Source organism: Condylostylus longicornis, unplaced genomic scaffold (genome assembly GCF_029603195.1).
Source record: "Condylostylus longicornis isolate FDR11 unplaced genomic scaffold, ASM2960319v2 ptg000013l, whole genome shotgun sequence".
In the NCBI taxonomy this organism is placed as follows: domain Eukaryota; kingdom Metazoa; phylum Arthropoda; class Insecta; order Diptera; family Dolichopodidae; genus Condylostylus; species Condylostylus longicornis.
Window position 1 is genome coordinate 10,962,404 of NW_026577982.1, and position 27,510 is coordinate 10,989,913.

A 27,510-nucleotide genomic window follows, 5' to 3' on the forward strand; every position below is an offset into this window, starting at 1 on the left:
CTCAACTATACGTTCATATCGAAACGGCATGATACTACAAATTGTAAATAAAAATATTTTTTACTTTTATTCTCAAAAAATTTTTGTAGAAAATTTTTATTTTTCCTATTTTTTATTTCAAGCCCCCACCCCCCCTTATTGAAAAATTTATTTTTTTCTAATTGCTTTTTTTTTTTTATATAAAGAAAGAGAAAACTAACTAAAAGGCAGTGGAAGAATAAAAAAAAAAAAAACAAGAAAAAAAAATTTATAAAGGACAAATGTTTTTTTATCTTTCGAAATTTTTAAAGAAGAGATAACACAAAAAAAAAGGTTTGCATTGTGATTAAAGAAATCGCCCAATTTTCGTTCGAATTATATTTGATACTGGAATTTAAAAAAAAAAAAATATAAAAGCAATTTTCATTTCCCTATCAGAGGAAACAGAAACTGAAAACAAAACAAAAAAATTCACAAGAAAATAAAGAAAATTTAAATAAAAACAAAACAGCAAAAGGAAATACACAAGGACACTGAAAACTTGAAAAGGAAATCCAGATTTTTGTTTTCAAATGTTTTAAGTTTTAAATTTTTTTTTTTTTGTGTTTTTATTTCGTGTTTGCGCTTAATTGTGCAACAAACAATGAAGGTCAGGATAGGCTGTGCAAGTTGGTTAACATTGCTGTTAGTTGGATCAAGTATCATTGTCGGTAAGTTTAATATTTACTTTAATATTTTATTGATATAGAAAAAAATTAATTTAAAATTGTTTTTCAAGTGAAAATCTTACAAATGTGCACTGAAAATATAAAAAAATTCAAAATTCGTATACGAAATTAATTTTAAATAAAATTAGAAATATTTACCAGAAGCTCAATTCAATAAATTTTTGCCGGAATATTTTAGGAATAAAATTGCTTAAAATGGCTTGATAATTCTGATTTTTGAAATTAGGAACTTTTCTCACACCATAAATGTAGAATCTTGCAATACAAAAACTTCTATTTTTTCTTCGGAATGCTGGGCCTATTAGTAATATTTTTTTGTTAGGGATCTTGCATGCATAATATTTTTATTTTATATTATTGTTAAAAAATTACAATCTTAGAATTTCCTAATAGACTTAACAACTGCAATAAGAATTTCTTTTGATAACTTCTAAATTTCAAGACAAATACGATTATATACAGCATATTTCTCTTACATTTGCAAAGCCAATATGTTCAACATAAACTATTCTCCATATTTACATTTTGAACAAACAACAGTATAATAATTTCCCTATAATATTGCAACACACGTTGTATTAAAGATTATTAAAGCAACGATACACCATAGAATTAAAGTATAAAAAAAAACACCATAATATTGATTTGCCTTATAGGCCCCAAATTGAATAAGAAGTACATAAAATATTACAAAAGTAAAAAATTAATCCTTTAATATTTTCAATATCCTAACCATACATTAATAGGAAATCCAGGGATAATAACATTATTTGAAATTAATACATGAGAACATAAATCTAATTTCTTTATTGATAACATAACTTAAACTTTGTACTCTCTTTTATTTTCTCTTTTACACTGTTGCCTCTATATAGATTAATTTCACCAAAAAGTATAGGAATAAGAACATAATATAGGAGTATTAAATTTTTTTCTTTTCTTTCTATTCTAGCTTTATGGAGTGATAATATATGAAAATAACCATTAGTCCTTCACATACAATTAGTAAAACTTTTAAAATAAGATCGAATAATATGAACTTGTATACAAATTGACACAAATGTATGTAGAAGACATAGGCATTTATACGATGTAATAATATTTACGACATATAACATTTTCATAGTGAAAATTCATTGGACCGAAACGCAATAACAAATAAATAACAAATAAACAACAACAATATACAAAAGAAAAAAAGCCAATTAGTATAACCGAAAATGTAAAAGTTTTCCTTCTCTCTAACTTTCTCTCTATTTTAATGTTTAGATGGAAATAACAGTATTTAAGAGATGTCCTTTTCTTACAAAAAAAAAAGTTTTTCATAAAATCGAAATTTTTTGTTTTTTTTTTTTATATAAACTTGTTGAAACAATGAGGTCCTTTTTTTTAAATATTGTACACCAGAAAGCTTCAATGAAATTTGAAATTTAAGGAGAGGAAAAGGAAAGAAAAGTTTTTGTTTTTTTTGTTTTTTCTAATAAAAAAAAAATTGTATGACCTTTATTCCTTACAAGATTCTATAAGATTTTTGTGATTTTATTTTATTATTTTGGGTTTTCTTCGAAATCAAAGTAAATACTTAACCCTTTAAAAACTTTTTTATTATAAAGTTGGTTAGTTAAGAGTAGTTATTAAAAAAGAAAATTTGAATTGTACTCTCAAAATATTGTTGCAGAAAAGATCAAGTTTAAAATAATTGAAAGAAATTATTATTGACTTTTTTCTAATTTTAAATGGAAAACTCAAACAATATTGTACAATTTTAGTAAGAAAATTTTCATAATTATTGTAACAAGTTTTTTCTTTATGAAAATTTTCTAATTAAATTTGTTGTATAATTTATTTGTCAGTAGTAGATTGTAATATTCAATGCTTGACTAAATGTGAAATCAATTTTATTTAGAATGTGGTAGAAACAGTGGAAAAGTTTCTGTTAAAAAGATATTGAGAGTATTTCATACTGTGAAGTTGTGAGGATTTTGATATGCTTTACTATCTCGAATATAATTAAAACTTGTGAGTACACAAGTAAATACGCAAATGAGAAAGTATTGTAACACATATACCATGAATGATTTACCATTTAACAGCCGGTTTCCTACTCAACAAGTAAAAGAATATTAGGAATGATTCTTAGTAAATATTTATAATTTTTGTTTAACAATATCACCGTTACACCCAACTAGGAACTATACCTCACTCAACCTAATATTAATTATTGAAAGCACTAATAATTTTGCCAATATACAATCAATATTAATTAGTGTAAATAATAATTAGGTTAGTACTACTGTCTGATGGCAATAGATCGTATTAAGAGAGAAGTTTGTGTGAGAAAAGAGTTCTCATATAAGAGAAGATTGGATCCGTCTATACATTGTATATTTTCATATAAAAATTATTCAATTGATCGGGTTTATTAAGAGCTGTTGAAGCATTATAATGCAAGCACCCTAATTAAGTATGTAATAGAAGTGATAGAATTTTAATAAAAATTTTCTTTCGTCGTCATAACAATCATTTCTATCAATCTAATATAACACAATAGAAAATATTTTAATAAAAATCAAAGTACTTAATTAAAAATTTTATAATTTAAGATTTAAGGAACAAAATTTTTGTTTAATATAAGATGAAAATATTTTCCTTTGAAATTAAAATTTAGAATTTTAAAACTAAAATTTTAAATCTTAAAATTAAAAACTGCTTTTTCCTCTAAAATAATTTTGATCTATATACTTAAATCTATTTTAATCTTAAAGAAAACGACAACATAAAACTTTCAAATTAAATTTCTTTAATCTCAATGAATTTAATATTTTCTTTATGGAAATAATACACTCACTTTCCTAAAATAACTTAGAACACAAGAAGAAACGAAAACAAAATAAAAATTTTTAAAATTTTCTAATCAAAAACTTGAATAAAATTTTATAATTTATATATATATATATATAGGGTAAATGAAAAGAAATGGGCAAAAAAATAAAAATAATTTTCTTCATCATGAATAAAAATGAAAAGGATATGCGATTCTATATACCGTATTATTTTGTAATATGAAATACGCGCGCTAAAACACTCAAAGGAAATTTGAAAATTTTTAACATATTTTTGTTTCTTTATGAAAACTTTTCTAACCACCTACTCTCTCTCTCTTCTTCTCTTCATTTCTTTCCTTTTTACCACTCTACCTCTCTTCTCTACCTTCCGCTATCTGGCTAATATTTTTATTTTATAAGAAATCATCATTTAAACATGGTGATAAACTCAAAGTATATTTTCTCTCAACAGAGAACATAGAGATTAACATTAAACAAAGCTGAAAAAGAAAGAAAAAATGAGTTGATTGAACATTTGCAAGACATTAGGAAAATTTCTTGAACAAAAACTTTTTTGATTATTTACACATACACATAAACACTATGTAAATATCAGACAATAAAAGCATAATAATATAAATTCTTGTATTATTTAATAAAAAAAAAAAGAAACAAAAAGCAGAAAAAAAAATTTCATGATAAAGGATTGATTCCAGCTTGTTGAAGAATTTTTAAAATTTCTTTAAATATAAATTTACGCCAATTGGACGGAAAAATGACAAAAAGAACAAAAGAAAAAAACAGAAAAAGAAAATCATAAGAATTTTCGCGCAAAATTTTTTCAGTTTTTAAAAAATAAGAAACGTAGGCAATAAGATAAAAATTTTTGAAGCAACCAAAACAAAAATGAGCAATACTAAGAATTCTTATCCTTTTTGAAATAAAATACAAGCAAATTCTTTGCTTAAATTCAATAGAAACGCAGCGTTTGTTGTAGGAAGAAAAATTTTTTTGTATTTTTTTTTTGTTTTATAATTTTTAAATTCAAAAGAATTTTTTAATCTAATTTTTGTTCTTGTTAATTTTTTTTGTTTTTAGTTTTCTTCTGCCTTTGTTTTTCCTTTTTTTGATTTTATTTTGCAAAAGAGAAAAATTAGATTTCTAAATTCACAATTTGAATTCTTTCCTTTATTTAAAATCAATATTGAACCTACATGTATTTTCTATTCCTTAAGAGATTGAAGTTTGTTTTCACTTATTCTTAAATTTTTGATTTATTTCATATTATAAATTTAAAATGTAATAATGTAGGTGTTTTGCTTTAATGACAAGGAATACCTTTTGATAAATAAAAAATGCTTGTTAATTTGTGATAAAGCTAAAATATTCTTACAGATGTTATCAGTATTTTTAATATTTTAAGTTTAATGTTATAATTTTATACAAATTCGCTGTTGATACAAATAAATAAGTTGCTCACCTGATTATAATGCATGCCCTTATTTCATATTTTATTCACCATATCACCATAGCTCTATACCACTGTAATATAAGACATTTATGCTGTTAGACAATATTACATTCTATTTTAAGAATTCTGTAATTATTTTGTTAGTCCCAAATAGTTTCAATTTTGAAAATGTCCTACAATAAGTATATAATAGGTTCGTACTCCCAAATTCCCATATTTTCAATTACAAACAAATTTTGTATTAAATTCTTTTAAATTCGTTTAAAAATCTGTGATTACAACCAAAAATGCTTCAACTCTAGTTTGGAGCTTTTTAATTTTATTTGAAATTCGTGTTCTTTAAAGTTTAATCTTTATTTATCTAAAATTTCAAATTTATTAAAATAATATTGAATTTAAATTTCAGAATTAATAATAAAATTTATTCGATACATAAAATTTTTACTCAGCATATAATTGTTCCTTTAAAACACAGAGTTATTATTATTTACAACCATATGAATATAAAATTACCATAAATATGTGGTAGGTATAATGAACAACATATACTCCCAAAACTCCTATATAAAATTTTTATTTAATACATCTTACAAAACTAATAAAAATTCCAAGAAAAATCTTCTAGAATTCGAAATTGTGTCGTTTATACTTTGAAAATATGCCAATCTATTATTATTCTCTACATTAATTTAAAAAGTTCAAATATCATTTATAAGGCCATATTTAAAGCAATCATGTTATAGATAATATAACAGTTTTGTTATTTTCTCTGATTTCTGTTATTCTATTAATCAGCTTAATTAAAAAACATACGTCTTGTTATACAACAACCTACACAATTTCTTCTTATTCAATATTCCAAAATTATATTTATATAATTTAATTTTTGCTTATAATCTTATTATTATTTATATATAAATCTATATAATGAAAAAGGATCTATATTATTTATCAAGTTAATTGAAATGTTTTTTATTTTCTTGGCCAACAAAAGAATACTTTAAGATCATCTTTAATTTGTAATGATTTCTTCTTCAATATTTATGTGTTTTATTGCAAAATCTTTTTAAAATACTCAAAATCGTTTTATATAAAATTGAAAATGACTGTAGGCTGTATTTTCAAGATTATTATAACCTATATAACATGTTCATATAAATGAAATTCAATAAATCTTTTAAAACGTTTAAGGACGTGCAGTACCTCTTTATAATATCTTTTAATTTTTCCTTAATAAATTTCTTATTTAAATTATTTATATAATAATATGTTTGAATACTTTAACATAATATACATGTTGTTAATATATGTATAACAGTAAAGGTATGCACATGTTATACACTTTGAATATTATGTACATACAAAAATTTCTATCAAGAATTTCAAGGAAGCGCACAGGTTCTTTTTTTTTTTCAATATAAACCTTTTCTCATTCAAAATATTATTAAACTAATATTTTATTTAAAGGATACAATATATATGTGTTCATGTATGTATGACAATATCTATATATACATATATATTATTTAAAAAAAAATATATTTTTAGTTCTGCACGTTTTTCTTATAAAATGTTTTTCTGTTTTTTGTTTTTTTAAAATAAATAAATATATGTTTCAAGGACATCATTTTAGTCCTTAAGTAATATTATTTTTGTACATTAAAGAAGAGAAAAATTAAGAGAAAACTGAAAAAGTAGAAAAAGAGAAAAACAAAAAATAAAGTAAAAACATTTTAGAGTAATTTATCAAGTGAAATTTTATATCAAAAGCGAAAAAAAAAATAAAAACAAAAAGCAAAATTAAAATAAGCAAAAAACAAAACCTCTTATTTCTGGGTATACAAGAAAATTTTTCTACCTAAAAAACAAGAAAAAACTGAAACGAAACGAAAGGATTTTTGTTTTTTATTTTTTACATATTTTAGAAGCTCTATATGGGTATTTTAAGAGTTCATACAAATATATATGTGATTGTGTGGTTGTGATTAGTTTCATAAAAATGCCTCAGGCATTCTTATAATATAGTTGAATATTATTTTCTCACATTATATTATGCATGCAACTGTTAGAATGGAATGAAGGATATAAGCACCAAAAGTAGTGTAAGTACAATATATTAATACCTCAGTGGATACAATAAAAAGCCCTTAGGTATTTCCTTAACAAGTTTCTGCTTTTTTTTATTATTATTATTACTACTATTATGGAAGTGTTTCATTTTTTTGTTGTATTACTCTTCATATTAATCTACTCCCCTATTCATTTAATGATACGCGACATTATTACATATTTTTTTGTTTCTTCGCTTCCAGTAGCGATTCTTTAAATTTTTAGTATTTTTTCTTTCGTTTTTTCTTTTTACCAATCTTAATAATAATAATAAGGCCATAAATAAGAGATTTTGAAAAAAAAAGGAAGTTTTTTTTCAGTTGAAATGAGGGCATAATGTAGATTGTCCTTAGGTTTAGCGTGGACAAAAACCTTGACTTATATATTTATTATATAAATTGTAATTATAGTTGAGAATCACTGAAATATTGTTTTAATTATTAATTATGTATAGTATAATAATGACAATAATAATTAGGGAGATAATTAATATTGTTGGGGAGTATTTTGAAATTGTGACTCTCAATTTTATATAATAACGGTAAAGGAATTTTGTAAAAACAGGAAGAGAAATAATTTTGAATTGCCTTTTGTGAATGTGAAAAAATATTTTTATTCAATCTATGCAACTTACACATTTGATTATGCCCCTTTATCTACTTACAAACCTATGTGCAGTAAATCAAGTATGGTGATTTTTCAGAAGTAAATTTGATCGAACTTAATATTATAAACAAAATGCAACTCACCTGCAATTAGTATAAATATTTTTTCTATATTATATGATCTAGAATTCTCTAGAATAAATTTTATGTAAAAAATTTCTTTACACCGAATTCACTGTATATGCATGCATAACATACGAATAAATGAGCCAACACTGTTCACGTCATCACAGTAACACAAATAAAAAAATTAATGTAAACCTACATGAATTTACTCTTGAAATGAGTAATTTTTCTCGTCGCTCTCCTCTCAAAAAAAAAGTCATTTTTTTTTTTTAATATTTTGAGTGCGGTGACAAACAAAATAAAAAGAAAAAGAAAAAAATTACTGAGACTCTTTGCATAATTTTCATTATACAAATGCATCAGTTTAAATGATTAAAAATATATTTTAATTTTCACAAAACAGAAAAAAAATAAAGAAAAATAATATTACTGCAGTAACAGGAAATTACATAAAAAAATTTCTTTTCGTTTTTTTTTCTCCAAGTTTAAGAAATTAAAAAAGAAAATTTTTTCCTTGAAATTTTCATACTAAGTAAGTGAGTTTGTAATTGTAATAATCTTATAATTCGACTATGTATGTACATATATCGTTATGTAAAATAAAATTTACTCACCTATTTACGCACGTTCTGTAAACCCACAGAATTATTTTTACATTTTAAATAACGTTATTATTCTATAAAACTAGGTTAAGGTAATTTTGCTTATTTAATTTCTGTAAAGCTTCTTAGGCAACATATTAATGGCACTATATGTATTTTAAATTGTATTAACCAAAAAGCGTCAAAGGAATTTTTAATTCATTCTGTCTTAGTTCACTAACATTAAATTTTTATCTAAGATAAAAATTATCTGACTGAATTTGATTATTTTGTGAAAATTTTAGGAAAAAATATTAGAAGTACGAGTATATGGAATATAGGATTTGTTCATCTAAATATCTATTCATGTGGAGTGGAAGTAGTTAATTAATTTAATTTGAAAATGGTCATTCAAAAAATCTTACAGAAAACAAAACTCTGAATTGAAAACTTGTTAAAAATTTTAATTCAAAATTTCCATAATCAGTGAAAGGCAAGCAAGTCTCATTAAAATTTGGAAGGCAAGGTCATAGAATAAGGATTTTCCAATTTTTTCTTGAAATTCTTCTATAATGTTTAGAATTTAATTGAAATTTTTTAAAATTTGAGGAACAATTATTAGAATTTTGTAACTTTGTATAATTAGATCCTTTTAGAATAAAGTTAAAAATCTAATTGGTAGAAATGAATAATTATATAACTCGTAATATTGCAATAGACTACCAAAATATTGGTTCTTTAAAGATCACATCAATAACCTTTCATTCACTTAATTGGTACATAATAAAATTATTCTTAAATGCCAGACCAAGACGAATTTTCTTAATTTGAATAATAAAAATAATTTCTTTTCGATTTTCGAAGAATTTCTTTTGAAATATTTTATAAAAATTTAAAAAATAAAAAAAATCTCAATCTCAGTGCTTCTGACATTTTCCAATAAATTATAAAACAAAGTTATATAATAAACATTATAACTATACACTGGAAAAAATAAATTACCTTTGAAAATACAAAAAATTCGGTATATATACCTCATTATATTTTTTAAAGAAAGAGAACCTTAATCATATACAAAAATTTTCTCTAACACAAAAAAACAAAATTTTCCAAAAATTTTCAGAAAAAAACAAAATAATATTATTGGCCCTTATCGAATAATTCATAATGTGTTTTTATTTTATTTGTGTACAAAAACATTTTGTTCATAGTGGTTATCCACAACTCCTATATTATTGTGTGTATGTATTGCCTAGCCATGCCTATTATATAAAAGCCAAATAAATGCCAGTTGCATATTATAACAATAAAAGGCAAAAGAGGAAAAAAAAATAAAAATACCAAGAAAATAATAAGAAAATTTCTTAAGTCAATGAACCATGGTTGGAACGATTGATGATACGTTGAGGAAAAAAAAATAAGTATTGTTATTCTTGTTATTCCTATCAAACACACATAAAAAAAACAAAATTGTAATCATATTGCAGAACGATTTTGTAAAATATTATAAAAACGAAAAAGGATATTTGTATAAAGTGTTTTTGTAAAGGCGTTTTTTTAAAGAGAATTTAAGAATTTGATTTTCGAAAAATTACAGTTGATATTTCATGAATGTCCGTCGATTATTGTATAATTTTCAAAATTTATTAAAAATTTTGAACATATGCCATTCAAATTTTAATTTAATTTTTAATTTTTTTTCTAGAATAAACCAAAGTAATTTAATTAAAAATATTGACCTTTAAATTTCATTGATTGCTCCTTTAAACAAAAGAGATGCATTACTGGACTAGCTTTCATTTGTAATAAATCGAAATAAATAGTGAATTTTTTCAAATTACGAGTATGAGCCAAAATTAATCTATTTCTCCTAACAAAATTTCAGAAATATTAAACTTTTTTACTAAGTATTTTATCATTCCCTAAAATTATATACGATTCCAAATTAAGTCATTTATTCTCTATATTTATCTCTATATATTAATCCTCTATATATTATCTTCATTATGATTTCAATTAAATTTGTTTTAAAAAAGATAGTTAGTCTTCAAGGACAATATTCACAAAAATACTTAAAATTACTAAAAATATTATTAAACTTTTAATTTTAGTTTATAAAAATTTGACCTTGAAATATTTTAACATTTAAAATTTAATATTTACCTTCCCCCTCAAAAATTTTCTATTTATATGTGATTAGTTAATATAGGCAACCAGTTAGGAAAATTGCTTTAGGAAAACCGTAATTGAAGTGACTTAAAAAAATTTTTACAAAATTTTTTGGTTTCTTCTTTGTTTTTTCTTTTACCGCTTCCTATTTTGTTTGTGTGTTTTAAGTTTAAGAAAAATAGCATTCATGACGGTGATGATGATAATCATAATGATGATTTACTCTCCTATATATTATATTTTAAAACTACAATTTTGAATAGATAAACAGGATATATTTAAAAAGTTGATATCATCAGACATGTACGCATCCTTTTTCAAAAATGATAACAAAAAAATTAGAAACACACAAAAACGTATTTTATGGTAGGTACTTTGGGTATACGTAACACAACAAAAGCCAACAGAAATATGTCTGACAAAAAAAATAAAGATGACATAATTGTAAAAAATGGGATACCGTTACGTTTTTGTAAAGCCTTAAAAGGTACAAGCAATTTTTTTTCTTTAATTTTCTCTTATATTTTGCCTTTGCTATATTGCCTTTTTCTCCTCTCTCTCTCTCTCTTAAAATTCTTTATTTCTTATTTTTCATTCTCTTTATATTTTATTTCTTTTGGTGTTTTTATGATGTTGTTTTTGTTCTAGTTTTCTTTTTGTAATTCATATCATCATTTTTTATTTCTTTTGTCTCTCACAAACAAGCAAAAAAAGAAAAAAAGAGATCCTTAGCAAAAACATTCACTTGAATCTACGTAATTTTTTTTTTTCATATTTTTTCGTTTCTTGTTTTTTTGGAGAAAAAAAAAAGAGCAAAAGGGCCAAAATAATAAAAAGAAAAATGTGAAAAAAAAAGAAAAATCTACACGCTTTATCTAATTTGGTGTAATTTCGAATTCAGCCGACGTTTTCATTCTTTGTATCTCTTTATTTACCGCAACCGTATATATAAACCTTCTCTTATTTCTTGTTTTTTTTTTGTATTGCTGCTACCATGAAATTATCCTAATTTTCAGTTTATTTTTCTATTCAAGTACATTATTATCATGTAAATTGACGATCCTTTTTCTTATTTTTGATAATGTTGTTTCATTATTCTTCTGATTTTTGTTGTGTTTCTTGTTCCTTTCATTTTTTTTTTCGTATTATCCCCAACTGCCTTGTTGTAATTTCCGATAAGGGTGATAATAAGAAATTCTTTTAAGTCTACCGTTATGCTACTATAGTAAATAAAAAAAGAAAAACACAATCGTTTTAATTTGTACTAAAATTTATTTAAAGAGGATTTCGTCCTTACATTATACTTATAGCTAAAATCTTATGTAAATTATTCAACTATAGAATAATAAACAAATTAAACTAGAAAATATTATACAAGATTCAAATATGCTATGGTAGATAAACAAAAAAATTAAAATGTCTAACCAATTGAGAAAGTACAATATAAAATCTAATTGGAATAACATATGTTTTAATATTCTTAAGTCAAAAACCATCCAATTAATTTTAAGGAATATTGTATAACAATAAATAAGGTAAAATGTAGGATTAAGAACCTTTAGGGAAAATAGATTTTGAGTTTAATTAAAATTAATTGTTAATGGCAAATAGTTTAAGTGTTTCAAAGAAAATTAAAAAGTTTTAATTAAGTGAGAATCAGGATAACAATTGAAGTCATGATAGTAAATTTGAATAATGCTATAACATAGTTATGTTACAATTTATTTAAGATGATTGATTTGCTTGATAATTTTGAATTCTGTTCCTTTACCATGTCGTCATATTAACATAGTATACCGTTATAATCCTGAATTGACTTGGTTTTATTTAGAAGCACAAGGAATTTAGTTTGAATGAAGTGTTGAACTCTGATGATTTATTAATATAAATAAAGAATATATTTGATATTATAATTAAAGAAATGCTCAAATTTCTAAGTTACTCCAATATATCAGATATGCATAATAGCTGAAACAGTTCCAATAAATCTTTTTTTCTTGAAAACTTGTCTTAAGAATGTTTGAAAAAAAAAAAAAATTTTTCACTACCCCTAATGGTATGCAATTTTTATTGAACTTTTATGGAAAAATAATTTTCCCAATATTCTTAGGAGAATTTGAAAACGAAGTTAGAATACTGCAAGCTTCATATTCGACACATTGAAATTTAATTTTGAGAATACATTGGAATTAAGTTTTGAAATGGTCTGTAACCTTAGGTTTGAAAAGTTGACTTTGAAATTGAATAATTTGGTAATTCTAAAATTTTTCAGAAAATATTTCAGGACTACCAAATTAGTAACCCTTTTCTCTTTATTTCAGATTAAATATTTCACAACTTTTAAATAATATTTTTGAAAATTTTTAATTTTTTGCCCGTTAATAGTTAAAACAGCTTTGCATATAGTTCTTCAAAAATTTAAGCATTTTTATTTAATAAAAATTTTTTCTATTATTTAAACCCCGACAGTTTAACTCTTATTTTTCCATAAACTGCAAAAAAAAACAAACACTTTTTTTTTTCATATACAAACCTTCATAAGAATTTTTAAACTTTTTTATAAACAATAATTTTGACTCTTATACCCAATTTTTTTTTTGTTTTTTTTTTTTTTAAATATTTTTATTAAAATTTCATTTTAACAAAAAACAAAGTTATTATGTTTTGTATCTACTTTACTACTTCGTTTACTCTAAAAATCTCTTTTTCTTGTTCTCCTTGTAGATTTTCCTATCCTTTTGAAAAAAAAAAAACAAAAATTATATTACATGTTTTCAAGGTAATCCTGGTAAATGAACCAAACTATTCTATTATGTTTATTTTTTTATAATTTTTATTTCTTTCTTGTACACCTGTAATACACCCAATGTAATACATAGCAAGGACGAAAAAGTTTCAGACGATTAATTTGCATTTTGTATAAAGCAATGTTAAAAAAAACGAGAATAAAAAACAAGAAAAAAAATCTATTCACATTATTACAGGTCCTGATTATTTCAACTTAGAGAGGGAGAGAAAAAAAAATATAAAACAAAAATAAAGAAGCATAATAAAAACGAGAGAAGACGAATGTAGAAAAAAGTTTTGTCATTTAAAAATTAGCAGGACAAAAAAAAAAATATTTCATTCTTTTTCTGCTGTCCTTCTTCAAAGTTTTTCTAGATTTCATTCAAAATAAGTAAAATGTAAAAATATTTCTCGGGTTCTTGATCTATTTGAATTTCTAAAATTACTGAGGCTGTTCAATTTCCTAGAGTTTAGAAAGAAAAAATTAAAGGTGATTGTCTCAAATTCAAAATTGGATAATAGACTATTGTTTGCGGAACAAGATTTTATGATCACCTGTCCAGTCCAGTTTACTCCTACATTTTCTTGTTAAAGGTAGACTAAGAGCAGTTAGTATAGTATTAACAGTACAATATTACATTGATTTGTAGGCAAAATGTTTATAATCTAGTTCTGAAACTTTTTAATTTTGTTATATTCAACTGATTCTAATTTCAGATAATCTTTCAAAATCTAATTTTTTAAATAATATTTAATGGTTCCCATATAGAGCTTCCTTTGAAACAACTTATAATTTGCGTAGAAATCGAGGAGCTAAGTAATAAACTTTTGTTGTTAGCAGGGTACGAGTCTTGCCAAAGACATCAGATAATAGATGTATAAAATTTTTCTATTATAATTACCTAATTCATGCATAACGAACTACCAGATTAATATTCAAGTATGATGTACAAAAAAATTATAATACGTTAATAAATTTCCAATTTAATGGCTCTTCATGTAGTGGAAAAATATTGACGGTCAGTTCAAATTAACTTGATTATTTAAAGAAAATCAATGGGAATCTGTTAAAATAATTTTAATAGAAACTTTCTGACATACAAGAACAATTTTATGAAAAATTTGAAGCAAGTGTGATGAGAAAAAAATACTAAGAGTGACGAGTGTATGGGAAAGACAAAATACTGATAATAATATGAAAAGGTTTATAAGGAAAGCAGCAGGTGAAAATTATAATAAAAATAATTTTTATTATTATTAGTTTATATTTCACCGTTTGTTACGTTTATTATCATGAGAACACAAATACAAGAGATCATTTCTCTTCCCTCCTCTCCATTTTCCGCACTCATTTTGCTAAATTCAATGTTTAATAATTTCTTTGCTTTCTTTGTGTGTATGCAACCGGAGAAAATATTATGACTGTAAAAGAGAATTGAATTAAGTTTTATTTTCTCTTCTCTTATCAAAAATTTTGTTTCAAATTCAAATATGCCAATTTTGTGTTTGAGTTTTTTTTTTTTTTTTGTTTCTCATTGTTATCATAAAAATTTTAATAAAAATAAAAAATAATTATTATTTTTTTTTTTTACTGGCTACGGGGGCTCATTTGAACTACACTAAATACCGGAGAATTAAAATTTTTTCTCTTTTATAATTAGTTAAGATAATTGGTATACTGATATAACATCTATAAGGAAAAGAGAGAGAGAAAAAAGAACAAAGTGAAAGAGAAATGACAGAAAATATTATGGGGAAAGAATGTGATAATTATATTGTGGACAATATCATTAAGAATTTTTTTACTGTTTAATAAAAATGGTGTATATAGTTAATTTTAATAAATTTGATTAAAATGTCGTTTCACATTTTAATAAACATGAAAGGAAACTCAGCATTCTTTACAATTCAAACATAATGTCATTCAAATTTTCAGTTAATTATTGTGTGTGAGAGAGTGATAGTGAAATAATACCCAAACGCAATTTTCTGCGATGACTGCAATGAATAAAAATTTATTTTGGGCTCCGAACTCTAAAAGTTTTAAATGCATGTAATAATCCGAATTTCAAACATTACTATTTAATTGGTTTGAGATTCTGATTTTTCTGGTACGGATCTTGATATTTCAAAATTTATAAGAGATTAAAAGCCTAAAACTTTACAGTACATGCTTTTTAGGGTTAAAACGGAAATTTTTTTTTTTATTTTGTAAAATCTTAGTTCAACAAGATCAAATAATTTGAGCTTTGAATCAATTACCTTAAGAATTCTAGCAGTTGTCGTGAATATTATTGGAATCGATTAACATTTTGTGTTAAAAATGCTGTACGTAAAAGAAGTTGTTAAACGTTACTATCAAACCCTTTCAATTATCATTCAAATGATCCAATATTCGACGATGTTGTTCAAATTCCCGCGCAATATCCCAATTGTGTTCCTTTATCAATTGATGTTACATAGTATGATTTATTTTCCTGTATCCAAGACACCTTGTCTTATTTTCTGTTAAAGCAATATTACATAATAATGAATAAACATTTTCATTCTTTAAATTTGTAAAAATCAGTGAACATAATTAGAAAAATTATGCGTTAAGATTTAATGTTGATGATAATTTTTAAAGAAAATTTTGATCTTTAATTTTACAGCTGGTTTATTTGTCATTTTTATAATGTGCTTGTAATTTTATTTAAAGGAAGTAAATGTTTCGGAAAAAAAATGTAGGTTGTGTTATATAGAATAATTTTTATGGAAAAACAAGGAATTTTAAGAATATTTGAATTTTTATATTAAAGAAGCAGGATTATTTTAATTAAAGGGATGTGTTCTCATACACTTTTATTTTATAAGGAATCAAAAATTAGAATTCATAATACTGAATTGAAATTCAAATTAAGGAATTTTTGAATAATTTATATGAATACCAAAATAAAATCAGGACAGAACGAGAAACAACTTTCAATAGAGGCATGTGTCAGGGCAGATATTTTGTTAATATAGAATTACTAGTGAAATTGTGTTCTCTTCTATAATCAACATATCTGAAAATTTAATTAAACAACAAAGGAAGAGTTCAAGAACGATGATTCATTCTCCACTTAAATAAATTATCGTCCCTGAATATTGTAAAAAGCAATGCAAAAATTTCTCATTATTTTTTTTTTGTTGCCAAAATTCGTCCTTTTTTTAACAGTTTTCACAAAAGCAATTTATTCTGCTAAGATAGTTAATGCACAAAAATAATTTATAGCTCTATCATATAGTCTCTGTGGAAAATTCAACATGCATCGCGTTATCGTGCTTGAATTTTAAACCAATTATCACTGCAAACTAACCGAAATGAAGTGAAAAAAAAAAAAATAATAGCAAGAACGGTTCTAATAAATCTTGAACTGAGAATCTGAAACGGTGCATTTTTTTTTTTACAAAAAAAGTGTATTACAATTTTTATTCCATAACAAGAATCCTTGTTAAAATAACAATTTTTCCTCATGATATACGAGTTTTTGTTTCGCAAATCACCGTTGCTTAGAGAATAACACTCGAGTTGAATACTGTTTGAAAGAAAATTTACGAGATAATGAAATGATAAGTACATACCGTGTGCGGAATTATATTATGTAAAACCATATTGTGGAAGACATTGTACGGATTTTGTATTCAGATGCAATATTTCTTATGTAACCTTTTTCCAAATGGAAAAAATCAGTATTTTTGTAGTAAAAATTATGAAATTATTTTTATAAATTTTGAGTAACAATAACACTGAATTGCACTGCAATGATTTAGCGCTCGTTTAATAAAGAGATTGGGGTATAAGTACGATATTGCGATACATGTAAGGCAAGAACAAAGAGAGGAGTGAAAAGAGCAGAGTATGGTTTCTGAATTTTAAATTTTCAGACAAAAGAACATAATTATTTTCCAGTTTCGGTGTACCCTTGTATCCTTGTTTGAAAGTAATGCAAGATTGATTTGATTGCCATTTTTTGCCATATTTATTTTTCATAATCTTACACACTTAATAATTTTGAAATATAAAAACAAAATTTATAGGATATTGAATTTTAAATTTAAAATTGTAATAAATTTTTTTTTTTCAAATTCAATTGTTATTCATTTTAAAACACGTGGCTTCTTATTTTACTCCCAACCACAGCGTAATTTCCAAATCATAAGATTTAGGGGAAAGAAATTTTAAAGCATTCCAAGTACCTAATATAATTTTTTTTCCCGAATATTATTACGACCAATAAAAGCTTCCGGAAAAACAAAAAAATTCATATTGATAATAAATAAAAATTTTCAACTTTAACTTCTTCGTTAATATGACAGAAAAAAAAAACAGATACATTTTCTTTTTTCCACCATAAAAATTTATACTACCATACTGGCATAATAACCTTTCACCATTTCAATTGTAAAATTTTTTACCGCATCAAACAATAACAAAATTTTTGTAAAATGAAAAAAAAAAAATCTCCTAAACAGAAAAACAAATACAAAATAACCATTAAAGCATCATCAGCATCATCATCATCCTCTCCAGCATTATTATCATCATCATCACCATCGAAATGATTTTGAGAGAGAGCCTTCTCTGAGTAAGATTTTCTTTCTTCTGTCATCTTATATAAAATAAGAAGAATAAAAAAAAAATGACCAACCGATTTATGAATGTTTTTCTACTCTATATACGCAAAGTCATCCTTGAAATAATTATTGCGTTGCGGTGTAAGGTCTTTACAGTAGACCTAAATTTTTATGCTTTAATTTTATGTTCAATGGTAAAAAAGAAGAAAAAAAAACATAATAATAATGATAATAAGAACAAAAATCATAAAATGAGTAGCTATTCAACATTCAACAATAACCAAGTGTACTAGAAAATAAACAAGGAGTATACAACAACAAAAAGGTCTATAATATATAAATCAAATAACAAAGAAACGAACAAATGAACAAATGTAAAAACAAACGGCTGAGCAAATGAATAAACGAAGAAGAAAATAAACAAAGAAATGCTAAGAGAACAAGGACAACAATTGACCACATCTACAGAAAATAAACACAGAACAGGATCTAGATGAAGGAATAATTGAAAAAAATTTAAAAAGACTAAAATGAGTTTAATAAAACTGTCCCGATTTCAAAGCCATAGAAGATAATTTCCTCTTATATTATGAATTTTACTAATACAACATCATAGTTGCGGAATTAATAAGAATGTGCTTATTACACTACTAATTTATCTTAATGGAAATTTCTTCATACAACTGCAGAACAGATGGATGACGTAATCAAAGGAACGAGTTAAAGGCAGAAAAATTCATTAAAAAAATTTTTCTTCTCGAACTGGACTCGAACCAGTGACCTACCGCTTTCTAGGCGGACGCTCTACCAACTGAACTACAGAGGCATGAAGAAATCGCCGACGAAATGTTCTCTACATTGCTTTATACTGTAATTCACATGATTACTAAGTATTTGTTTTTTGTTTACATTGATTGCTATATACAATCTACTATTGAAACACACAATAACAAGAACATCTTTTGATTACGTCATCCATCTGTTCTGCAGTTGCATGAAGAAATTTCCATTAAGATAAAATAATTTCCTCTTCTTGAAGATTTTTCTCAAAACACATGAATTTAAAACAGGATTTTTGTTAAGATCGCAAAATCATACAGATATTTTTCGCTTTTGTCTCTTTACTAGTATAATTACAGAGAGGTGGGAGAGAGTAATGAAAAAAAATTCGATGAGATTAACATTTTTGTTTTTTCTCAGTGCAGGATGTTTACATAGAGTGAATAACAACGTTAATTTATTTATTGTAGTCATAAATACGTAATTATGAAACCGGAACATCAGATCATAATTAATTCATATTGAAATTAAAAAGAGAAGTAAGACGATTTCCATTTGATCCAAAATAAGGAAATGTTTATATCAACAAGATTCGTTTGCGTTAGACTTTCTTGTTATGATCTTCTGGTTGCAATATGTAAAGAATTCTATAAATGTTATTGCTGTTTATAAAAGAATAATGGTGAATTTTCTTATAGATTCTCCATCTCGCTTTACTATTTATAGCAATTTTGACATACGTAGAATGCTAGTTCAGGTAATTTATGTTTACTGTGAAAATTTTATTTATCCAAGATTCTTAGTAGGTGCGACTAAGAGTGTTTTTAACATTCTTAAACGAATAAAACAGAAAAATTTTACAATATTTTCCAATTTTGAAAGTAAAATGCCATCTTTAACAGTATAGACTCCATTTCGTCACTGTTTTAAATTAAAAATTTTCTTTATGTACACAAATAGTGGTTCTCATAATAAATCGCATCAAAAATATTTTATGTTTTAACATAATGTTGTTAAAATTGACTCTTGAGGGCTTTCAACTATAAGATATTTTAAGAATAATCTGATAAAGTCAACAGTATACACTTATTAAATTGAATAAATTGAATTAAGTTGATGTGGGTCCTAAAACAACACTTAAATATTAAAAAAAAAACAAAAACAATAGAAAAAAAAATATTTTCTTCTTTACTATTGTTTATTCTATGTAAACGCTTTAAATCAAAAATAAATTTCAAGTTGAAATAAAAATATTTATTTTAATTTTGCTACGCGTGTTGAATGAAATTATTTACCTTATTTAATATACCAGGTCTCCAGGAAAGAATGGTTCATATTTTCTCGAATCTTAATAAATTAATTCTCAGTGTGTTCCAAAAAGAAATGAAGGCAGTCGAATTTTAATGTAATTTTTGCAAAGTGATGATTCAAGAATTTTTAAGGTTGCACTAATAAACCCCAGAAAACATATTTTGACATCTTGAAAAAAATTTTCTACATTCTTTTACAAGGGCTATCAAATATTACACAGAAAAATAATGAGAATTATGTACTCATATATTTCGAACATTAAAAAGGAAGCATTGCAGAAAAAATTGAAAAATTTTCCTGATCACAATGAAAATGAATTTTTCTTCTTTCTCAGAAAACAATTTTTGTATGTGCAATTTCTTATTTATTTCTTTGTTTCTCCCTTTCTCTTTTATATTATTATATCTGTCTCATTTTCTCTTTATAGTCCCAATGTTAATTTTCGTTACTTTATGTATGCGGACAAAATAATTTATATGAAAAGAAAATACAAACACATAAATATATGTATATTATGTATACGAATGTTAAGTAAGTAAAGTACATAAAAAATTGAAATAAGAAAATATTCTTTAATAATATAAATAAAAAAAAAATAATAATAACAACAAAATGAAAAATGGAAGTGAAAAATGTTAAAAAAGGAAAATCCATTTTCAATATGTTTTATTGCTGCTGAATTTGTTTTTTATATATTTAATTTATTATTATAATGTGTATATATTTATGTCCTTTAACAGAATTTTGAAAATAAATATATATATAACATTATATTGTATGGATAGTTAAAAATGTTATTTTAAGAATTAAGGAGAATTTAAAGGATTTTTCGTTAAGTGAATTGGACAACGATCTTGGACAATCGGACAAAACGTATTTGATGAATTAAAAATAAATTTTCTTAATCAAGTAGCTTGGCTCAGACCAAGTATATTATCTGTAACGCAAATTTATTTATAAAAACAATTTATTTTTTCAGATAAATAAAAATTTTTGCAATTAAATTTCTAAAAGTGAATTTCTTCAACTTGGTTATATTTATTTTAAAAACATTCTTTTCACTTATTTGGGTGGGTCTCAGTAAAACTGCAATATAATTTTTTCATGAAATTTATATTTGTATCGTAAACATTCCATGAAAAATAAACCGTATGTTCTATAATTTTTAAAAAATAATGCTATAATGTTTGAGGCTGCCCATTATATTCACTCTAATGCCATTCCTGTCCACTTTTAAACACAAAATACAAATTTAAATAACCAAAATTTGTAAACGAACTGTAGATTAATATTAGAATTACGTATTTACTCAAGACAAAACTGTATTCGAGTGGTATACTAGCACAATTTCTTAGAAATTTCAAAATATGCGAATAAAAGGATTAGATTTATGAACGCGTGCAAAATAATATTTGCAAATCAAAATGTTATGCACATGTTTTCGAAATAAATTTTTATTTTTCTATTTAAGATACAAAAAAAATGTCTTAAATAATCTATGTATCTTGTGTTATGAGAACACAATATTTTCCCAGAAAAATCATGTTATATTATAAGACCAAGTATTTTGTATTTTTGCAATTTTTTATCTTTTTTTTTTGTTTTGTTTTGTTATGCACAGCTTTATTGTAAAAGATATAAAAGATTTGTTAAAGTGAGGAGATTGTAAATCTTTGCTATTTTTATGTTTTTTTAAGCGAAACATTATCAAGGATTTTAATTTTTTTTTTCTTCTTTTATTTTGCTGTTTTACTTGTTTTTTATTTTATTGCTTTATTTACTTAGTTATGTTTATTCTCAATGTTTATAATAAATTATATTAATGTACTCAACCTGTTACAATATTATGTACATATGTGAGCTTATGTAGTACCATAATTGTTTAAAAATTTAAAAAATTTTAAATTGTTTTCTTTAATCTTTGTTATTACCAAAATCCTTACCAATAGAAATTTTTTCTTCTCTTAAATTTTAATATAAACTTCTTATAAAATATATTTATATATATTAAATTTTACATGTTACCATAGTAATCTGCAACTTCCGAGTTATTCAAATAAAAAAAATTTTCAGAATATCTACAGTAGTTTGTCATACAATTTATAATATTTTCACAATAATAATAATGTGATAACAGATAAAGCATGTGGATATTTTCAAAATAAGAGAATAGCAAATAACTGAGTTATTATTACGATTATTCTCTAATGGTACCCCATATTGCTATGAATACGGTTTTCTCTCTTATTATTGTGCTATGGTATGTACATTATGTTTACAAAAGAAAAATAAATTCAATTACAGTGGACGCTGTTGTTATAGAAAATTGAACCAGGATTCGGTATAAATTTTCATTTCATATTTGATTTTTATATATAGAAAAGAAAAACAATATACATATTCATTTTATATTATGAAGAAGTAGGAATTAATAAGGAAATTTCATAAAAATATTGTGGAAATTGACAAAATTTTAAAAGAATTATGTTTTATAAATTTAAGAATTTTGTTGAATAATTTATTTATTAAATTGTGAATGTCTTTTTATTATAAACACGGCATTTAAATTGAAGAGAATTTATATCAGCTCACGGTATTTTGAAGGTGTTGATTTTAATCATATAACCAACTAATATATGGCGTATTAGAACTTAATGTAATATTTAAATGTTAATTATCTAATAGGGTCCCCATATATATTGCGACATGAGAAATCGATTTATTGTCGTCCTTAATAATATAATACTTATGTATCTCCAAACAGACTTGTGTCTATTGAAATAAAAAACAATCTATTAAAATTTTTTTTTCTACTGAAAATTTGTAGCAGCCCAGTATTCATTTTTCTTTTCTAATGTATTTCTTCTAAGAATTCTAATAACATTCATTAATTCTAATAATATGTTCTAAAATAATATGTTTTCTGTTATATTTTCCATCAAGCTACTGCGCAACACTGTATAATACTTACAAATTGAAGATCTTTTCGTTGAATAACAACATTATATCTATTGTTTTTCACTAATATTATTATAAGAACAAAAGTATTCAAGCCCTGAGTCTTCAAAATAAATTTTTTTTTACAGAGATTCCTTAAAAGATAGAAAAATCTTGAAAAGGGGTAACAAATTTAATATTTTCATTAAAATTTAATCAAAATTAAATTAAAGAGTTTTGGGCTTTATAAAATTCCAAAAGAAAATTTAAAAATGCTTCTATGGTAACATTTTATTAAAATTAAAAATTTATTAAAATTAAGTGAAATAATTTAATAAAAGCCCAAAATTTATGTAGATTTAAATAAAGAAACTTAATAATATTTTTTATTAAAAAATTTTCTTAAAAGGACTATACTTGTAGTCAAGGATAATATTTTGAATACAGTGTCAAAAAGAGGATTATTAAATTTTTCTGAATAATTGAGATATTTTAAGGTGAGTCTCTCAACTTTATTCTTTGTCTATTCTCAAGGTTTTTTGAATAGCCTTGTTTAAAATAATAATTTAAATAACGCTTCGAATGCCATTATCATCTGAATCATTGTAAAATTCCAAGTGAAAATATGCAGATTCAATATTTATGTTGATTTTTTTGGAAATTCAATAATCTAGAAAGTCTTTAGAATTCAAACCAGAATTTTCTTTTCGTTTCTTTTCGGAAAATTTTTCAAGATAAATAAGAAGTTATTGAGAAATATTTTACCATATTTCAATAAAATGACCTTGCTTTAAATTTTTGTAATTAACACTGTTCGAAAATGCGATTGTAAAGAATTTTTTTTTAATTATTATTTTAAAATTTAATTATTAACAAAATTAATCAACTTTGTTTATTTGAAATCATTATTTTTAATTTTAATAAGATATCTAAAAAATAGTATTCTTCAAAATCCTGTGATTAATAATACTTTTTTCACGCTTATTAAAAATCCTTTACGCAATATGGTAAATGCTCTTGTTTATGCTATCTCTTGCTACATTATTCATTAAAATTGATTCAAAGGAATTGCGTATGACACGCGTACCTATATTACGTAATTATAATTAAGTGCACATGTATGTGCATACATGAAAATCTTTCGTAAAAAACGTATTATAGGGGAATAATAATATTTTTGTTATATAACAAGTTCAATAATTTTCCGGTAAAGCTCTTGGCATTGCACAAATATACTAACATTGAAGTATAATAGAATAAAAATGACATTGACAAAATGTCACTTTGATTATTCTCAAAGTTGAGAATACAATCTCTTTTTTTTTCTCTTTTAAATTTCTCAAAGAAAAATAAGATTTTCATTTATACAAAAAAAAAAAGTATTTTTTTTTCACAGTTGTTGAAGGTGTGTGGTTTAATTGTGTGTTGTTTTCTTTTTTAATTTCATTTTGTGAATTTTTTTCTTCAAGTATCACTTTTATGAATATTTTTTCTGTATAAGAAGAAATCTTTGAAGAAATAAAAAGAGAAGAAATCTTTGTGTTTGATATTAAAAAAATCCTTATTCTTTTTTAAGTATTGTTACAAACATAATTATTGTGAGTAGAAGAATTCCATATTGTCTTGAAGAGTGAAATACTGAAGAATATTATTTAAAAAAAACAGTTATTGTAAGCGTATCCAGATAGAATAACATGTTCTCAAACAGATTTTTTTTTTGTGAGCCAACTTTGCTTTAACCGCAATTAATTGGAATTAAGGAAAATTATGTAAAAACTCCGAAATTAATTTTATATGACCTGAAATTTTAAATAAATTAAAAGAAATTTAATTAGTAGTCGCATATTTTCTCCATTTTGACCCTAACTTCCTCTCTAACTTCTGTATTAAAATTACAAATAATTGAATATAAAATTTTCCACAAATTCTATTTTATTTTTCTCTTTAATATGAAAAAATTATTCAAATGTCAACAATTGTTTTGACTTATAACATTACACCGGCTTATAATTTGTAATAAATCTTGCACATTGCGGAAAATGAGCTATCTAAAATCATCACGCTAAATTCAAAATTAATCATAAAATCAAAGTCTTCAATTAAAGTTTTTGTTTAACGGTGTTTGGATTGTACAGGAACAAAGAAGGAAAAAATATGGGATACATTTTTTATTCAATAAAATTAATTTGGTTTTTTTAAATATCAAATTGCGCCCCTGTTTTTCGACGCTTTTTACAAAGGCTTGTTTTGCCTATAATATGTAGATCCGGCCCTGATTACTATTACTACACAATAAAAATTATTCTTATCCCCCAATCCGGAGAATAATACTTTTCATTTAAAATAGTCCAGTATTCATTGAGAAACTTTTCACTATTATAATTAATTTCAAAAGATTTTCATTTCTTTTAACACATAAATCCCCCAAAAAAAAAAAATTAAAAATAAGTTAACAAAACATTTAAAAAAAAAATAAGCAAAATAGTTTTTCCTTTTAAATGTTAAAATATTTCAGAAAACTTTATTTATAGCCATAAATAATTTTACAAAATGAAATTTAATTGATTTTTTCTGTCGCACATTTTTTTCTCTATTTGCCCTGGAATATCTTTTTCTTTTTGTTTCTTGTTTATAGCTGGCAGGAATTGCAGATTTTTTTTTTAACATTAATTTACGAATTGTGGAAAGCTTTTCAAACTCACTATATAAATTTATTGCAGTAATATAAAATTGCATTAAAATTCAAAAGTGGTAGAATAAAATGTTATTAATAAAGTTTTAAATTTTAACGAGAAACTGAGTAAAATATTAAAAATTTAAAAAAATTAAATGAATCACGTTAAAATTTATTAATGCTTTAATAAGTAATATGCTAAAAAATAGCTGTAGAAATAATTTACAAAATTATACTTCAAAATTAACAAAGGCAGAAAACTAAAAACCGCATTTATATACAACTAAAAAGTTTTGCTCTCTATTCTCCTGACAATTTATAAAGGTTCAAGTATTGAACCACATTAAAGTATTTTAAAGTAATATTATAGTTTAAGAACTAAAATTAAATCACGTATCTCATTTTGCCAATGTTCGAGAAGATCAGCAAATGGAACATTAAAATAAACTTTCAAATTTGAATACAGAAACAAAACAAAAGCGATGATTTTTAAAAAAGCTTGAACAATAAAATCAATGAAACTTAAATTAACATAAAAATACTTTCCAATTAGCATAAACTTAACAATGTATTTGCTAAAATCTGGGCGAACATTAATAATCATAATTTTATTAATTGAGTTTCATTAACATTTTGACGGCCGATAATGGAGTTTTAAAAAAAATTTTGGACCCTATATTAGGTTTACTTGCAATATTTTCGTAACTTAAGCTGAAAATATTGCAAATAAAGTTCATGAAGAAGTACAGTTCATATACCCAAAATATTTCGAATAATTTCAAATAATTTTAATAAATTTCTAATATTAACCAAAAATATTAAGAATCTGGGGAAAATCTTTAATCTTTTCATTTAAAAATATGGATGAATTAATTTTCATTTCATAATATCTTTATATTTTTTATAATATTACATTTAATACCGAAACAGAAAAAAAGGATTTAAAAGCGGACACGATTTAATCCTTTTAAATTTTCTTTTCATGTAAAATAAAATACTGCAACAAATAAATTGATGAAAATTATTTTCGTTATTCTTCTTGATCCTTTTTTTTTTGCTCTTATTTTTCTGCTTTCTTTGTTTTAAAATAGTTGCTCCATTCATTTCTGGCAAAAAAAAAAAAAACTTTCACTTTTGTAAATTCTTTTTTTTTTTGAAGAAATTTCAATTGAAAAAATATTTTTACTTCTTCCAATGCTCTCCCAATATTCCAACCAAGTATTATTTTCAAAAATTAAATTCAAATTAATTTTAAAAGAATAAAAATATTGCACCAAAATGAATTTTCCCAATATTATTAATCCATTTTCGTTTAAAATAATAAAAGATGCCGCATTAATGCAATATAATTTACATCACAATTATTTTACATTACACACATACATACAAATGTTATATGGTTTTTCGGCATGCCATTAAACATCCTGTTAGGATTTCAATAATTTTATTTTATTTATTCATTTGATCGTCAAAAATTATTAAAATCAATAAAATTTTTTTTTTTTGTTTTGTTATTGTACGCTTATTGTTTTTCACATTTTCAGTCATTATATTGGTGTTGGTTTTTTGGTATAATCCCTTTGAGGTTTCACAAAAAGTCGCAATATTTTGCGATTCAAAAACCAAAAAAAATGTAAAAACTCGAAAAAAAAAATATTACTTTTAGGATTATTTTTAAAGTCATGAAATGGTGGAAAATCCTTTTACTTAAAACTGCAAAAAAAAACAAACAAAAACAGGTCGAGCCACTAAGAATAATGGTAGAAGACAAGGGGAGAATAAAATGGAATGTTTTCTCATTTTGCTTTTTCTGTCTTCTTTTTAAATTTTAT

General features: G+C 23.8%; 1 protein-coding gene across 4 annotated transcripts in view; it reads left to right on the forward strand.

The window, feature by feature from the left end:
- Positions 1 to 192: 192 nt before the first annotated feature.
- LOC129605511 (bromodomain-containing protein DDB_G0280777) overlaps positions 193 to 27,510 on the forward strand; it is an 82,193-nt gene continuing 54,875 nt past the window's right edge. For all 4 annotated transcript variants that reach the window (XM_055515310.1, XM_055515311.1, XM_055515312.1 and 1 more), the window contains exon 1: positions 193 to 689. In XM_055515310.1, the coding sequence (XP_055371285.1) occupies positions 623 to 689 (67 nt within the window). In that variant the 5' untranslated portion in view covers positions 193 to 622. The remainder of the gene's footprint in view (positions 690 to 27,510) is intronic.